Raw genomic sequence first — 18,797 nt, 5'->3', positions numbered from 1 at the left:
ACGGTCTGATGGTGGAGGTCGAACCACACAAATATATAGTCTAGTGGAAAGAGCTCGGGCCTGTGAGTCAGAGGAACTTGTCTCTAGTCCTGGTTATGCCGATTGCTTGCTGTGTGACCTTGGGCAACTCACTTAACTTCTCTGTGCTTCACTTCTCCTGTTCTCCCTTTAATTAGATTGTAAGTCCCATGTGGGACACGGACTGTAATAATAATAATAATAATGATGGCATTTATTAAGCGCTTACTACGTGCAAAGCACTGTTCTAAGCACTGGGGTGATCACAAGGTGATCAGGTTGTCCCACGGGGGGCTCACAGTCTTAATCCCCATTTTACAGATGAGGTAACTGAGCCACAGAGAAGAATAATAATGATGGTATTTGTTAAGCACTTACTATGTGCAAAGCACTGTCCTAAGCGCTGGGAAGGTTACAAGGTGATCAGGTTGCCCCTCGGGGGGCTCACAGTCTTAATCCCCATTTTACAGATGAGGGAACTGAGGCACAGAGAAGTGAAGTGACTTGCCCAAAGTCCCACAGCTGACAATCGGCAGAGCCGGGGTTTGAACCCATGACCTCTGACTCCAAAGCCTATGCTCTTTCCACTGAGCCACACTGCTTCTCATGTGTCCAACCTTATTCATTTGCATCTCCCCCAGCTCTTAGAACAGTGTTTGACCCATAATAAGTGATAGCAAATACCTTTAAAAAAATTAAAAGGGGCAAAAACAGGAACCTATCCAAATTACAAGTCTATTGGGATCCACCCAACAAAGTGCTAAATATGACTGGGGGAAGAGGAAAAGGGGCTAGGAGAGTGAGTCTGTTCATTTTTTGTTGTTGTTGTTGTTGCTGTTCTTGCTGCTGAGGGTCCTCCTGTCCTGTCTACCCAAAGCCGTACGAAAAGGCCGAGGTCTATACTCCACTCCAGACCAAATTATGGGCAGTAACCTGGCCTTTGGGAAGAAGCGTGGACCTGAGAATCAGAGGATCTGGGTTCTAATCCCTCCTCTGCTACCTGCCTGCTGTGTGACCTTGAGCAAGTCACTTTGAATTTCTCAGTTTCATCAGATGTAAAACGGAAATTCCATACCCATTCTCACATGAGCACCATATAAAACTGGGGCTGTGTCTGCCCTGACTATTTTGTATCTACCAAAGTGCTTCCTGTGGCGCTTAGCACGTAGCAACTGCTTCAAACCTGTTAGTATTGTTATCATCGTTATTATTATCATTACTATTATTATTTTATTACATTTTACCCCCAGGACCACACAAACCACCCAGTGACTGAGTCCTCTTTAGAGTCAAATTTCATCTCTGTGACTGCGTTACGGCCTTGAGTGTGCATTTTTCCACGGTTTTCAGCTGAGACAAGAGGACAGCATCCTCTTGCAGCAAACACAGCAACAGTTGCCCCAAAGCTCTGGCTTCCCTCGCAGGGAATGAATCCGAGCCCATCTGATTACTAAAGCACTTGCAGTTCTGAGAGGAGTCAGGTGAAACCCTGAGATGCAGCCGAATAAGCCCATCAGTAGGCAGAGCGCGTGGCTAGAGGCAAAAGGATCACAGAGATCTGGGGCTGCTGTGGCGTTTGCCAGATCTTGTTTGTTTCTCCGTTTCTATGGGTTTTATCCACAACATCAAATTTGCCCTGAAAGTCAATTAAAATTCCCTCTGTAGCTCCCTCATCTCTCTACTACGTCCCTCTTCCTCTGCCTCTCCTCCTTCCCAGCTGTGTTTTAAGAGATCTTCACCCTACTTTTTAACTCTACCCCCATATCTATGCTTCTGGCCCCATTCCCTCTCCTCTTTTAAACACTTGTTCCCACCCATCTCCCATCATTCATCGCTATCTTCAGCTTTTCTTGGACGGTTCCTTCCCCTCACCCTTCAAACACGCTCAAGTCTTCCCTGAATGAAAAGAAACCCCTCCGCATGCTATAGTCTCCAACAGCTTTTTCCATATCTCCTTCCTCCCCTTCTGGTCCAACCTCCTTAAAAAGGTTGAATTCACCTTCACTGGACTAGTGAAAACAGCTCAGGCCTGGGACTCAGAGGACCTGGGTTCTAATCCCAGATTTGTCATTTGTCTGCTGTGTGACCTCGGGCGAATCGCTTAACTTCTCTATGCTTCAGTTCCCTCAGCTGCAAAATGGGGATTCAATACCTGTTCTCCCTCCTACTTAGACTGTGAGCCCTATGTGGGACCTGATTATCTTGTATCTACCCCAGTGCTTATTACAGTTCTTGGCACATAGTACGGACTATATATATGTATATATGTATGCATTTATTACTCTATTTATTTATTCATTTATTTTATTTGTACATATTTATTCTATTTTATTTTGTTAATATGTTTTGTTTTGTTCTCTGTCTCCCCCTTCTAGACTGTGAGCCCACTGTTGGGTAGGGACCGTCTCGATATGTTGCCAACTTGTACTTCTCAAGTGCTTAGTACAGTGCTCTGCACACAGTAAGCGCTCAATAAATACGATTGAATGAATGAAGGGACTCAACAAATATCATAATTATTATTACTCTGCTCCACTAACTCTCCTCTTGACAGACAATGTTAGGTTTTCACATCCCTCACTCCACTGAGATCAGGCTCCCCAAAGTCTCAGTGATTTCTCATAGCCGAATGCAAAGACTCTAATCTGTCCTAATCCTCCTCGACCTTTGTTTCTACTGCCTTCATAATAATAATAATAATAACAATAATAATGGCATTTGTTAAGCACTTACTATGTGCCAGGCACTGTTCTAAGCGCTGGGGTAGATACGAGGTAATCAGGTTGTCCCACGAAGGGCTCACAGGCTTCACCTCCTCCAGGAGGCCTTCCCAGACTGAGCCCCTTCCTTCCTCTCCCCCTCGTCCCCCTCTCCAGCCCCCCATCTTACCTGCTTCCCTTCCCCACAGCACCTGTATATATGTATATATGGTTGTACATATTTATTACTCTATTTATTTATTTTACTTGTACATTTCTATCCTATTTATTTTATTTTGTTGGTATGTTTGGTTCTGTTCTCTGTCTCCCCCTTTTAGACTGTGCGCCCACTGTTGGGTAGGGACCGTCTCTATGTGTTCCCAATTTGTACTTCCCAAGCGCTTAGTACAGTGCTCTGCACATAGTAAGCGCTCAATAAATACGATTGATTGATTGATTCATCCCCATCTTACAGATGAGGCAACTGTGGCAGAGAGAAGTTAAATGCCTTGCCCAAAGTCACACAACTGATAAGTGGCAGAGGCCGGATTAGAACCCACAACCTCTGACTCCCAAGCCTGTGCTCTTTCCACTAAGCCATGCTGCTTCTCTGTCCGCGTGTGTCTGGCACATAATGAGCGCTTTACAAATATTACTTAACATAAAGGTGAGGCTTGGCGAGTAAGTTGGCACGAAAGCAATCAAGTGTGCAAGCTAGGATATCTTGTCTTATGCCTTTGTGTCATCTCCGACCCGTAGCGACTCCATGGATGCGTCTCTCCCAGAGCACCCCACCACCATCTGTGATCATCTTGAGAGTGGATCCATAGCGATTTCTCCGTAAAACTACTGAAGTGGTTGACCACTGCCTCCTTCTGCGCAATAAACTTGATTCTCCGCCCTCGACTCTCTGCCTTGCTGCTGCTGCCGAGCACTGGTGAGTTTTGCCTTGTAGCAGATTGTCTTCCACTCGTTAACCACTGGCCAAGCTAGGAATGGAATGGGTAGGCCTCTGCTTGACTCTCCTTCCCATAGCCGAGACTGGTAGAGGACTGGAAGCTCTCCAGGTGCCATCCTGAGAGCGAAGCTAGGAACTTCCCAAGCGCAAAGTACAGTGCTCCGCACACAGTAAGTGCTCAATAAATACGATTGAATGAATGAATGAATATAGTGGAGGATAAATCGCAGGGGTATAGCTGGTTGAGTGTCTTCAAGCCAGAAGTTTCTGCCTGATCAGTCAGCCGAACAATTAATGTGTGCAGAGCATTGTACTGAGCATCTAGGAGACTTGGTAAACACGTTACAGGACCTCCACAAGCTTACGGTCTAGAGGATAAGCTTGAAACAGAGAGGAACGGGGAACCATTAGAATAATGATGGCATTTATTAAGCGCTTACTCTGTGCAAAGCACTGTTCTAAGCATTAGAAGCATTTGAGGAGCGGGGGGTCAGGCAGTTTGACATTTTAGGAAATGATCTTTGCAGCAGATGGGAGACGGGAGACAGGGAGGTCATCAAGGAGGCTGAAGTAGTAGTGGAACTGGGATGTAACAAATGATTGGATCAGTGTGTGGGTAGTTTGAGTGGAGAGGAAAGGTGGATCTGAAGACACTGCGGAGAAAAAAAGCAACGGAACTTGGTACTTTTCTGAAGTATGAGAGTCGAAAGAATAATTGTGCCTAAATCCCATGTTATGGGCTTAAGAAGCTGGAAGGATGACTGTGTTGTCAATTCCACAATCTAGTTGTGGCAGGGGAGCCCTCAAGACTCAGTTCTGGTTCCCCTTCTATCTTCAATCGCTTCCATGGCTTCAAATATCATCTGTATGTAGAAATACCTCTCCAGGCCTGAATTTTCTCCTTCTCTGCCCTCTCACATTTCCTTTTCCCTCAGAACATCCCTCCTTAGATGTCCCGCCAACACCTCAAACTCAAAACGTCCAAAAGAAAACCCCTCATTTTCCTACCCAAAACCTGTCCTCTCTTTGATATGCCTATCACCTGTGGACAAACCATTCAGTCCCTAATTTCCCTGCTCCTCAAAAACCTCCTCTGGGCCTAAAAGATTTGCATCTTCTTATTCATTCATTCATTCAACCGTATTTATTGAGCACTTACTGTGGGCAGAGCACTGGACTAAGCGCTTGGGAAGTACAAGTTGGCAACATATAGAGATGGTCCCTACCAAAGGGAGGAAGAGAGCTAGCTTGGCAGATGTGGGGAGGGAAGGCATTCCAGGCCAGGGGGATGACGTAGGCCGGGGGTCGACGGCGGGACAGGCGAGAACGAGGCCTAATGGTGAGGAGGTTAGCGGCAGAGGAGTGGAGGGTGCGGGCTGGGCTGGAGAAGGAGAGAAGGGAGGTGAGGGAGGACGGGGTGAAGTTAAATAAATCCCGAGATAGAACATTTGATATTTTCCTCTTTGATATTGACGTATAATGTAGAACAGACCTAGGAAATCCAGTCATCTTCCTTCCATATGTCGAAACTAATTTTATCGTCTGTCTCCGCGTCAAGTAAGCTCTTTGTGGGCAATGAGTGTCTACTAACTCTTAGTTCAGTGCTCTGCTCGTGGTAACTGCTCAGTAAATACCACCGATGGTTCGACCGAATTCATTCATTCATTCATTCAATGGTATTTATTGAGCGCTTACTGTACGCAGAGCATTGTACGAAGCGCTTGGGAAAGTACAAAACAGCAATAAATAGAGACGATCCCTGCCCACAACGAGTTTGCGGTCTAGTTCACCTCCACAGCAAATAAAAACTCCTTACCATCAGCTTTAAGGCACTCAGTCAGCTCTCTACCTCTCACCGACCGTCATTGTTCTTCTGCTACAACTCAATCTGCCGGATCTGTTCCTCTAACACTAACTTACTCTCTAAACCTGCCACCGACCCCCTTGCCCACATCCTCCCTCTGGCTTGAAACTCCCTCCCGTTTGATAACTGGAAGACCACCACGCTCCCCACATTCAAATCCAGCTTGGCCTGGTGGGAAGAGCACAGGCCTGAGAGTACCTGGGTTCTAATCCCAGTTTCTCCACTTGTCTGCTGCGTGACCTTGGGCAAGTCACTTCACTTCTCTGGGCCTCAATTACCTCCTCTGCCAAATGGAGATCAAGCAATCAATCAATCAATCGTATTTATTGAGCGCTCACTGTGTGCAGAGCACTGTACTAAGCGCTTGGGAAGTCCAAGTGGGCAACATATAGAGACGGTCCCTACCCGACAGTGGGCTCACAGTCTAAAAGGTGGGATCACAGTCTAAAAGACTAAAAGAGATGAAGACCGTGAGCCCCGTGGGGGACAGGGACTGCGTACAACACAATTATCTTATATAATAATAATAATGGCATTTATTAAGTGCTTACTATGTGCAAAACACTGTTCGAAGCGCTGGGGGGATACAAGGTGATCAGGTTGTCCCACGGGGGGCTCACAGTCTTAATCCCCATTTGACAGATGAGGTCACTGAGGCCCAGAGAAGTGAAGTGACTTGCCCAAAGTCACACAGCTGACGTGGCGGAGCTGGGATTAGAACCCATGACTAATGGGTCTTTCCACTGAGCTACGCTGCTTCTCTATCCCAGCGCTTATTACAGTGCTTGGCACACAGTAAGTGCTTAACAAATATCTTTAAAAAAACCCTTCCTAAAATGACATCTCCTCCAAGAGGCCTTCCCTGATTAAACCCTCTTTTAGACTGTGAGTCCACTGTTGGGTAGGGACTGTCTCTATATGTTGCCAACTTGGACCTCCCAAGCGCTTAGTACAGTGCTCTGCACACAGTAAGTGCTCAATAAATACGATTGATTGATTGATTGATTGATTTAGCTACCCATCTTCTCCTCTTTGTCAGCCCTGCACTTATCTATGTACCCAACTAGGCCTTTTATTCCCACTCCCTTCTGTGTTGCGCTGACGTGCCCCCTTTATTAATCCCCCCTCCCAGCCCCACAGCACTTAAATACATATCTGTAATTTATTTATTCATATTAATGTCTGTCTCCCCCTCCAGACTGAGTGCTTACTGTGTGCAGAGCACTGAACTAAGCTCTTGGAGAGTACAACAGAACAATATAGCACTTCTCCGTACTTCTCAGTTTTCTCAACTGAAAAATAGCGATTCAATGCTTAGATTGTGAGCCCCACACGGGACAGGGACTGTGACCGACCTGATTAGCTTGTACCTATCCCAGCGTTTAGACAGTGCTTGACACATAGTAAGTGCTTAACGGATACCTGGGCAGAGCACTGTACTAAGCGCTTGGGAAGTCCAAGTTGGCAACATATAGAGATGGTCCCTATCCAACAGTGGGCTCACAGGCTAGAAGGGGGAGACAGACAACAAAACGAAGCATATTAACCGAATAAAATTAATAGAATAAATATGTACAAATAAAATAGAGTAATAAATACGTACAAACATATATACAGGTGCTGTGGGGAGGGGAAGGAGGTAGGGCAGGGGGGGATGGGGATGGGGAGAGGAATGGGGGGCTCAGTCTGGGAAGACCTCCTGGAGGAGGTGAGCTCTCAGTAGGGCCTTGAAGGGAGGAAGAGAGCTAGCTTGGCGGATGTGCGGAGGGAGGGCATTCCAGGCCAGGGGGAGGACCGGGATTATAATCCCGGTTCCACCACTCTGTCTGCTGTGTGACCCTAGGCAACTCATTTAACATTGCCCTGCCTCAGTTCCCTCATCTGTAAAATGGGGATTAAGACTCTGAGTCCCATGTGGGATATAGAGCGTGTCCAACCTAATTAGCTTATATCTACCCAAGCATTCAGTAAAGTGACTGACACATAGTAAGCACGTAATAACAATAATGGCATTTATTAAGCACTTACTATATGCAAAGCACTGTTCTAAGCGCTGGGGAGTTTACAAGGTGATCAGGTTGTCCCACCAGGGCTCACGGTCTTAATCCCCGTTTTCCAGATGAGGTAACTGGGGCACAGAGAAGTGAAGTGACTTGCCCGAAGTCACACAGCTGACAACTGGCGGAGCCGGAACCCACGACCTCTGACTCCAGAGCCCAGGCTCTTTCCACTGAGCCACGCTAATACCATTAGGAAAAAAAACTAAATAAATCCCACATGCTCCTGGAGAAGCTAAGACCCTCCCGCTACCGAGAATCAATCAATCAATCAATCGTATTTATTGAGCGCTTACTATGTGCAGAGCACTGTACTAAGCGCTTGGGAAGTACAAATTGGCAACACATAGAGACAGTCCCTACCCAACAGTGGGCTCACAGTCTAAAAGGGGGACACAGAGAACAGAACTAAACATACCAACAAAACCTAACGTTGAACCACCTAGCAGGTAGCTCAGCTTCAATCGCTCGCTAATAACAATAATTACGATGGTATTGGTTAAGCGCTTACTACGTTCCAAGCACTATTCTAAGAGATGGGGTAGATACAAATTAATCAGGTTGGACACGTGGGACTCCCACTCTTCAGCCCCCATTTATAGATGAACTTTCGGAGTCGTTTCTCCGAAGCTGCCTCAGAGGAGGAGACGGGGAGGTGCTTGGCTGAGAACCTAAAAGCAGTGACCGTGCAAGAATCAAAAAGCATCGCATCGAGAATCAACTACTCCCCAGCTCCCAGGGCCTGCATTACTTGTACATATTTACTATTCTATTTATTTTATTAATGATGTGCATTTAGGTTTAATTGTATTTGTTCTGCCGACTTGTTTAGTTTTGTTGTCTGTCTCCCCCTTCTAGACTGTGAGCCCGCTGTTGGGTAGGGCCCCTCTCTATATGTTGCCAACTTGTACTTCCCAAGCGCTTAGTCCAGTGCTCTGCACACTATAAGCACTCAATAAATACGATTGAATGAATGGTTGCCAACTTGTACTTCCCAAGCGCTTACTACAGTGCTCTGCACACAGTAAGCGCTCAATAAATGCGATTGAATGAATGAATGGATCTCCCAAAGGCCTCCCGTTCCAGAGACAGATACCGCTCTGCCTGCTCGGAAGCTGGATGCAGTCATGTGAAGCAGAGTGGCCTAGTGGATAGAGCACGGGCCCGGGGGGTCAGAAGGATCTGGGTTCTAATCTCAGCTCCGCCACTTAATAATAATAATAATAATAATAATAATGTTGGTATTTGTTAAGCACTTACTATGTGCAAAGCACTGTTTTAAGCGCTGGGGTAAATACAAGGTAATCAGGTTGTCCCACGAGGGGCTCACAGTCTTCATCCCCATTTTCCAGATGCGGGAACTGAGGCCCAGAGAAGTGAAGTGACTTGCCCAAAGTCACACAGCTGACAAGCGGCGGAGCCGGGATTTGAACCTGCAGCCTCTGACTCCAAAGTCCATGCTCTTTCCACTGAGCCACGCTGCTTCTCTATCTGACCCCGTGCAATCATGGTTATTTGTTTTGGGGTATTTTCTTATAGGACTTAAATGTAATGTAGTAGATCCTCTATCCTCTCTATCACTCAATTTCCTTAATTATCAAATCCAAATTCATGACTCTGAAAATGTTATCAAGTTCAGAGTTCCACTTGGTGACTCGAAAGAAAATCCGATTGTTTCTCTTCTCACAGTACAGAGGCATTCCCCTTCTAGACTGCAGGCCCGTTGTTGGGTAGGGACCGTCTCTCTATGTTGCCGACTTATACTTCCCAAGCGCTTAGTACAGTGCTCTGCACAAAGTAAGCGCTCAATAAATTTGATTGAATGAATGAATGAACCTTACAATCATTACACAATTATGTTGCTGCTAAACAGAAGAGAAATTTTAGACTGTGAGCCCACTGTTGGGTAGGGACTGTCTCTATATGTTGCCAACTGGTACTTCCCAAGCACTCAGTACAGTGCTCTGCACACAGTAAGCGCTCAATAAATTCGATTGATTGATTGATTGATAAATCTGACCCTGTGCAGTCATGGTTATTTGTTTTGGGATATTATCTTATAGGACTTCAAAGTAACGTAGTAGATCCTCCATCCTCTCTATCACTCAATTTCCTTAATTTACCAAATCCAAATTCACGACTCTGAAAACGTTACCAAGTTCAGAGTTCCACTTGGTGACTCGAAAGAAAATCCGTTTGTTTCTCCTCTCACAGTACAGAGGCATTCCCCTTCTAGACTGTGAGCCCATTGTTGGGTAGGGACCGTCTCCATGTATTGCCGACTTGTATTTCCCAAGCGCTTAGTAAAGTGCTCAGCACACAGTAAGAGCTCAATAAATTTGATTGAATGAATTAATGAACCTTACAATCATTACACAATTATGTTGCTGCTAAACAGGAAAAGAGGAATTTTAGACTGTGAGCCCACTGTTGGGTAGGGACTGTCTCTATATGTTGCCAACTTGTACTTCCCAAGCGCTTAGTACAGTGCTCTGCACACAGTAAGCGCTCAATAAATTTGATTGAATGAATGAATAAATGAACCTTACAATCACTACACAATTATGTTGCTGCTAAACATGAAAAGAGAAATCCGACCCTGTGCAGTCATGGTTACTTGTTTTGGGATATTATCTTATAGGACTTCAAAGTAACGTAGTAGATCCTCCATCCTCTCTATCACTCAATTTCCTTAATTTACCAAATCCAAATTCACGACTGAAAACGTTACCAAGTTCAGAGTTCCACTTGGTGACTCGAAGGAAAATCCGTTTGTTTCTCTTCTCACAGTGCAGAGGCATTCCCCTTCTAGACTATGAGCCCGCTGTTGGGTAGGGACCGTCTCTATATGTTGCCGACTTGTACTTCCCAAGCGCTCAGTACAGTGCTCTGCACACAGTAAGCGCTCAATAAATACGATTGAATGAATTCCCCTCGATTCATACCGATGACTACCAGAAGCGAAGGGGAAGCGTTTTGGAAACATGAAGTGCTAACGAACTGTTTATCGTTACCACGGCTATCATTATTAGCATCGACAATAATAATAATCCTGTCAGACATTTTGATAGGCTGAGTGGTTTTTCCAAACAAGTTTTCACAAAGGCTGAAAGGCAGGGCCTTGGCTTGCTAAAGGAGATGCTATTCGCCGGTCTGCTGCTGCCACCAGCAGACCATCCCAAATCACTCCAAATCACTCCAAATCACTTTCCCTCTGGGTTTTTCGAGATTCCTTTCCAATAACCCCTCTTAGGGTTGCCCCTGGAGAGTTTCCAGTCCTTCACCTGTATATCAATCAATCAATGTATATACGTAAACATATATAAACTGTGAGCCCACTGTTGGGTAGGGACTGTCTCTATATGTTGCCAATTTGTACTTCCCAAGCGCTTAGTACAGTGCTCTGCACATAGTAAGCACTCATTAAATACGATTGATGATATATATAAACATATATACACACATATATAAACATATATGTATATATGCTTGTACATATTTATTACTCTATTTATTAATTTATTTTACTTGTACATATCTATGCCATTTATTTTATTTTGTTAGTATGTTTGGTTTTGTCTCTGTCTCCCCCTTCTAGACTGTGAGCCCACTGTTGGGTAGGGACCGTCTCTCTATGTTGCCAGCTTGTACTTCCCAAGCGCTTAGTACAGTGCTCTGCACACAGTAAGCGCTCAATAAATACAATTGAATGAATGAATGCAGAGCACTGCATAAGCGCTTGGGAAGTCCAAGTTGGCAACATCTAGAGACGGTCCCTACCCAACAGTGGGCTCACAGTTTAGAAGTGGGAGACGGAGAACAAAACATATTAACAAAATAAAATAAATAGAATAAATATGTACAAGTAAAATAGAGTAATAAATCCGTACAAACATATATACATATATCCAGGTGCTGTGGGGATGGGAAGGAGGTAAGGCAGGGGGAGGGGGAGGAGGAAGAGGGGGAGAGGGAGGAGGGGGCTCAGTCTGGGAAGGCCTCCTGGAAGAGATATCCACTTCTGAGTAAAAACCTGGGAGACCAACTGTTGCATTCAAGGAAAGGAGAGGCTCCCTCTGAGCAGAAGCTATGGAAAAATGGAGGGTGTACTTTCCCAAGCACTTAGTACAGCGCTCTGCACACAGTAGGTGCTCAATAAATACAACTGACTGAATAAATGAAAATGAAATTTCACCAGACACTACCAACAACATTCACAGTCGTCGCATTTTTGAATGACTGTGACTCCCATAGGTGAATCTCATTTTCAGTGGTGTCTTCAAGTTAAAAGTATCTCTCTCTCTCACACACACACACACACACACACACACACACACACACCCCTCTCCCTTCCTCCTAGGCTTTACTCATTCATTCATTCATTCATTCAATCGTATTTATTGAGCGCTTACTGTGTGCAGAGCACTGTACTAAGCGCTTGGGAAGTACTACTGAGAGATGAGAACATAGTCTTAACAGGCAAACGCATTCCCTCACCACGATGTCCAGTTATTCTGTTGTACTCTTTCAAGTGCTTAGTACAGTGGTCTGCGCATAATAAGTGCTCTATAAATATTCTACGGCTGGCCCGTGTGCAACAAGTGCTGTCTCTTTTCTAGGCATCTATCGTTCTTACCTGGTAACATCCTGATATCCCATAATAATAATAATAATAATAATAATAATAATGGCATTTATTAAGCGCTTACTATGTGCAAAGCACCGTTCTAAGCACTGGGCACTGTTCTAAGCACAATACAATGGTGATTTTTTTTGTCTTGCTGGAATAGACTTCTTTTCATTTTTTGTGCCAAAAGGTTAGGGTCTTTTAATGTGTGTATATATCAATCAATCAATCAATCGTATTTCTTGAGTGTTTTCTGTGTGCAGAGCACTGTACTAAGGGCTTGGGAAGTACAAGTCGGCAACACACAGAGACGGTCCCTACCCAACACTGGGCTCACAGTCTAGAAGGGGGAGACAGAAAACCAAACAAAACATATTAACAAAATAAAATAAATAGAATAGATATGTACAAGTAAAATACATAGAGTAATAAATACGTACAAACATATATAGATATACAGGTGCTGTGGGGAGGGGAAGGAGGTAAGGCGGGGGGTGGGGGGGGGGCTATAGATCTTCTAGTGTGACACTTAAGTGCCCAGGCTTTTTCCAGTCGATCAAACCGTTGTATTTATTAAGCACTTACTGTGTACAGAGCACTGTACTAAACGTTTGGGAGAGTACAATATAACAGAGTTGGTGGACACATTTCCTGCCCTTAGTGAGCTTACCATCTAGACTGGGGAGACAGACGTTAATATAAATAAATAAATTAAGGATGTGCATGTAAATTCTGTGGGGCTGAGGGTAGGATGACTAAAAGGTGCAAATCTGGGAGAAAGGGAGAAAGGGAGTGGGAGAAAGGGAGAAAGGGAGTGGGAGAAAAAGGAGAAAGGGAGTGGGAGAAAAGCAGCATGGCTCAGTGGAAAGAGCCTGGGCTTTGGAGTCAGAGGTCATGGGTTCAAATCCCAGCTTCGCCAGTTGTCAGCTGGGCGACTTTGGGCAAGTCACTTCACTTCTCTGGGCCTCAGTGACCTCATCTGGAAAACAGGGATTAAGACTGTGAGCCCCCCGTGGGACAACCTCATCACCTTGTAACCTCCCCAGCGCTTAGAACAGTGCTTTGCACATAGTAAGCGCTTAATAAATGCCATCATCATCATCATCATCAAAAGGAAATGAGGGCTTAGTCAAGGAAAGTCTCTTGGGGCAGATGTGCTAGTTCCAGTGTATCATAAATATCCTTGGTAGGTAATAATTTTTACAAACTAATTTCCTAGAGCTCCAGTTTGACATGAAGGTTGTTTCTCTGCATCAGGTCTCAACTGGGGCCTATGTGGAGCAGGGGCTGTGTCCAACCTGATTATTTGACTACATTAGTATAATAATAATAATGGTATTTGTTAAGCACTTACTATGTGTAATGATTTTTCAAACTAATTTCCTAGAGCCCCAGTTTGACATGAAGGTTGTTCCTCTGCATCAGGTCTCAACTGGGGCCCATGTGGAACAGGGACTGTGTCCAACCTGATTATTTGACTACATTATAATAATAATAATAATGGTATTTGTTAAGCACTTACTATGTGTAATAATTTTTCAAACTAATTTCCTAGAGCTCCAATTTGACATGAAGGTCGTTCCTCTGCATCAGGTCTCAACTGGGGCCCATATGGAACAGGGGCTGGGTCCAACCTGATTATTTGACTACATTATTATAATAATAATAATGGTATTTGTTAAGCACTTACTATGTGTAATAATTTTTCAAACTAATTTCCTAGAGCTCCAATTTGACATGAAGGTCGTTCCTCTGCATCAGGTCTCAACTGGGGCCCATGTGGAGCAGGGGCTGTGTCCAACCTGATTATTTGACTACATTATTATAATAATAATAATGGTATTTGTTAAGCACTTACTATGTGTAATAATTTTTCAAACTAATTTCCTAGAGCTCCAGTTTGACATGAAGGTTGTTCCTCTGCATCAGGTCTCAACTGGGGCCCATGTGGAGCAGGGGCTGGGTCCAACCTGATTATTTGACTACATTATTATAATAATAATAATGGTATTTGTTAAGCACTTACTATGTGTAATAATTTTTCAAACTAATTTCCTAGAGCTCCAGTTTGACATGAAGGTTGTTCCTCTGCATCAGGTCTCAACTGGGGCCCATGTGGAACAGGGGCTGTGTCCAACCTGATTATTTGACTACATTATTATAATAATAATAATGGTATTTGTTAAGCACTTACTATGTGTAATAATTTTTCAAACTAATTTCCTAGAGCTCCAGTTTGACATGAAGGTTGTTCTTCTGCATCAGGTCTCAACTGGGGACCATATGGAACAGGGGCTGGGTCCAACCTGATTATTTGATTACATTATTATAATAATAATAATGGTATTTGTTAAGCACTTACTATGTGCCAAGCACTGTTCTAAGCACGGTGGGGGAGATACAAGGTAATCAGGTTGTCCCACGTATTTGTTAAGCACTTACTATGTGCCAAGCACTGTTCTAAGCACGGCGGGGGAGATACAAGGTAATCAGGTTGTCCCACGTGAGGCTCACAGTCTCAATCCCCATTTTCCAGATGAGGTCAACTGAGGTACAGAAAAGTTAAGCAACTTATCCAAAGTCTCCTAAGTGGTGGAGTCAGCATTCGAACCCACAACCTCTGACTCCCAAGCCCGGGCTCTTTCCACTGAGCCACGCTGCTTCTCAATCAATCTATCAATCGTATTTATTGAGCGCTTACTGTGTGCAGAGCACTGTACTAAACGCTTGGGAAGTACAAGCTGGCAACATATAGAGACAGTCCCTACCCAACAGTGGGCTCACAGTCGAAAATGGGGAGACAGAGAACAAAACCAAACATACTACCCTAGTGCTTAGTAGAATGCTTAGCACACAGGAAACACTTACCAAGTATCATTAAAACAAAAAAAAAAACCCAGGATTCTTACCTGAAAGAAAAACTGTCCTGTAAACAAGACAAGGTACCATAATATTGCACAAGACCAATGCTGGACTTAAAAATACATGGATGACAGATCAAGACAAAAACTCTAAAATGTGAGGCTTCGCTTCATCTCGGGAAAAGTACGCCCTGTGTTGAACACGACTTGCTGCTAGCTCCTTGACGGTAAGGATGATGTCAATCAATCAATCGTATTTATTGAGCGCTTACTGTGTGCAAAGCACTGTACTAAGCACTTGGGAAGTACAAGTTGGCAACATAAGTACAAGTTGGCAACACAGTACAAGTTGGCAACATAGTCTACTAGGTCTACTGATGGCAGTAACAGCCCAGCCCGCACCCTCCGCTCCTCTGCCATCACTCACCTCCTCACTGGGCCTCGTTCTCGCCTGTCCCGCCTTTGACCCCCGGCCCATGTCCTCCCCCTGGCCTGGAATGCCCTCCCTCCGCACATCCGCCAAGCTAGCTCTCTTCCTCCCTTCAAAGCCCTACTGAGAGCTCACCTCCTCCAGAAGGCCTTCCCAGACTGAGCTCCCTTTTTCCTCTCCCCCTCCCTATCCCCCCCACCCTACCTCCTTCCCCTCCCTACAGCACCTGTATATATATATTTGTACAGATGTATTACTCTATTTATTTTACTTGTACGTATTTACTACTCTATTAATGATGAGCATTTACTTATTTATTTTACTTGTACGTATTTACTACTCTATTAATGATGAGCACTTATTTATTTATTTTACTTCCACATTTTTATTCTACTTATTTTATTTTGTTAATATGTTTTGTTCTCTGTCTCCCCCTTCTAGACTGTGAGCCCGCTGGTGGGTAGGGACCGTCTCTAGATGTTGCCAACTTGGACTTCCCAAGTGCTTAGTACAGTGCTCTGCACACAGTCAGCGTTCAATAAATACAATTGAATGAATGAATGAGCATAGAGTTATGACTCTATTTGTTCTGACGATTTTGACACCAGTCTACATGTTTTGTTTTGTTGTCTGTCTCTCCCTTCTAGACTGTGAGCCCGCTGTTGGGTAGGGACCGTCTCTAGATGTTGCCAACTTGGACTTCCCAAGTGCTTAGTACAGTGCTCTGCACACAGTCAGTGCTCAATAAATATGATTGAATGAATGAATAAGCATATAGTTATGACTCTATTTGTTCTGACGATTTTGACACTTGTCTACATGTTTTGTTTTGTTCTCTGTCTCCCCCTTCTAGACTGTGAGCCCACTGTTGGGTAGGGACCGTCTCTATATGTTGCCAACTTGTACTTCCCAAGCACTTAGTACAGTGCTCTGCACACAGTAAGCGCTCAATAAATACAATTGATTGATTGATTGTACTTCTCAAGTGCTTAGTACAGTGCTCTGCACACAGTAAGCGCTCAATAAATACGATTGAATGAAATGAATGTTGACAATGCTAGACGTGGGACCTGTTTCACTTTAATATTTTCCCACAAACAAGGGAAGGTGCAAATGAATTGCGTATGTCACTGAATTCCACTTAATGTAGTCATGTAGATTAAAGTTATTTAAAGCTGACGAGAAAAAGGTTTCCAACTCACCTTGATCACCTAATCGATATAAGATATATGATTCTAAGGGTCGAGAACAGAATCGATTTCACTGGCTGAATACAGTGCCCAGCGTGGTCCATGCCCTGGTGGGAATTCAGTGCTTTTGGCATGGAATTGGGCCTGCTATTAAAAATAAGAATTTTTTGCCCACTATTAATGAAGTACTTTTGTTTGGAGTGTTGAAGCAAACACACTCGGTTCAAGAAAATGGAAAAAAGTAGACATGATGCTATACATTTAAATACGAGAAGAATTTGAACCGGCCAAAAGGCGATTTTTAGAGAGAGTCTGTAAAAATAATCAAGTGGATATAATGTTAAATAAATTCTCCAGAGACTGGGGTTATTTACCTACATTCCACCGTACCACACACCTTAAGGATAGTTAGTTCCCCAACTGCCAACACATGAATGTGATACCATCAGTAAGCACTCAGAGGGTACATTCCAGGATTTACTAAATTAAACTGCAGAAGTCAGAAGTAAGATGGTTTACACCAGCGTTCCTAGCTGCAAAGTAATATTTTTTTAAGAGGTACCTTGTCCGTAGAGAATGGAATTCATTCAGTCGTATTTATTGAGCGCTTACTGTGTGCAGAGCACTGTTCTAAGCGCTTGAACTGATCTTCACAATGATTGCTAGAGATACTTGGTTAGTTAACCCACCTTCTCCCTCACGTTGGTGTTTCTCCATTCATTGGGGGGTTGCGGCGATCATTACTAGGCACCGTTTTAATAACAGAATGATGATATTTGCAAAATTAAATTTATCTATTTTGATGCTATTGATCGCCGTCTCCTTGTTTTGTTGTCTGTCTCCCCCTTCTACTGTGAGCCCGTTGTTGAGTAGGGATTGTCTCTATCTGTTGCCGAACTGTACTTTCCAAGTGCTTAGTACAGCGCTCTGCACACGGTAAGCGCTCAATAAATACGAGTGAATGAATGAATGAATTGAATGAAATATGTACCGGCCGACGGCAGAGCATATTTACATTTGATGAATAATCCGCAGTTCTACAGTTTTTGCTTGTACCATAAATCTGTGACGGAGCGATTCTTCAGTAACGAGAAATACGGACATTAATCACCTGACCAAAGAGCCCGATTTCTGGGATCGACCGATGCTTTGAAGAAGACTTAAGTACCTCTTCCTCATTATTATTCAATCTAATTAATCTGTTGATTCTTTAAATCTCATTTTCAGAACAGTAGACAACTTCCTTCACAATTTAAAATTTTTATAAATCAAATTTTTCTTCCCAGTAATCCATTAAGAATGACAAACAACGGAATGCTTTATTAAAACAAGACTCTTTACAATGTATGAGAAAACATTATTGTAATTTAAACTCTCCCCTCAAGTCTTCCCTACAAATAGCTCTATTTCCCTGGAATTAAATGATACTCCGAGCCCCGCTGTCAATCTACAGAGAAAGTGACTCAATGGTATAAAATACTTTCTTACATTAAAGCGTAGTACCTTGGTTGGTTACATTCTGAAAAATGAAGGAAACGTTTTCTTGTACCCTTTTTAAGAAGGGATCTGTGAGATCCTGGTTTTCCCCAGAAAAATGTTTCCATTGTTTCAGCTGCGACATGGAAAGAGGTTTCTTGGAGTTGGGCGGCTGGGAATGTGGGCCAAGCTGACAACTTCTATAGGTGGAGACCTTTCCCAAAGAATCAGCTGAAGGAAGTAAAGATTCAGAGCGAGTGAGTCAATCAATTAATCAATCAAACAACGGTAATCTCTGTGCAGGGCACTGTACTAAGCGTTTGGGAGAGTACAAAGTACAGAGAAGCAGCGTGGCTCAGTGGAAAGAGCCCGGGCTTTGGAGTCAGAGGTCATGGCTTCGAATCCCGACTCCGCCACGTGTCAGCTGTGTGATCTTGGGCAAGTCACTTCACTTCTCTGGGCCTCAGTGACCTCATCTGTAAAATGGGGACTAAGACTGTGAGCCCCATGTGGGACAACCTCATCACCCTATATCCTCCCCAGAGCTTAGAACAGTGCTTTGCACATAGTAAGCGCTTAACAAATGCCAATTATTATTATTATTATTACAATACAAG

At 43.9% G+C, this 18,797-nt stretch overlaps 1 protein-coding gene and 1 non-coding gene across 4 annotated transcripts in view; both read right to left on the bottom strand.

Annotated features, from left to right (window-relative positions):
- Positions 1 to 3,664: 3,664 nt before the first annotated feature.
- LOC119927443 lies at positions 3,665 to 3,802 on the bottom strand. The gene has a single exon (XR_005450445.1). It is a non-coding gene; the product is annotated as a small nucleolar RNA SNORA7 (small nucleolar RNA).
- Positions 3,803 to 17,993: 14,191 nt separating this feature from the next.
- RAD54B (RAD54 homolog B) overlaps positions 17,994 to 18,797 on the bottom strand; it is a 102,941-nt gene continuing 102,137 nt past the window's right edge. For all 3 annotated transcript variants that reach the window (XM_038744683.1, XM_038744684.1, XM_038744685.1), the window contains one exon: positions 17,994 to 18,411. In XM_038744683.1, coding sequence (XP_038600611.1) covers positions 18,194 to 18,411 — 218 coding nt within the window. In that variant the 3' untranslated portion in view covers positions 17,994 to 18,193. The remainder of the gene's footprint in view (positions 18,412 to 18,797) is intronic.

The sequence above is a fragment of the Tachyglossus aculeatus genome, chromosome 4, assembly GCF_015852505.1.
Source record: "Tachyglossus aculeatus isolate mTacAcu1 chromosome 4, mTacAcu1.pri, whole genome shotgun sequence".
Classification (NCBI taxonomy): Eukaryota; Metazoa; Chordata; class Mammalia; order Monotremata; family Tachyglossidae; genus Tachyglossus; species Tachyglossus aculeatus.
Note: the sequence above shows the minus strand (reverse complement) of the source record. Positions and strands in the feature narration are given on the sequence as shown.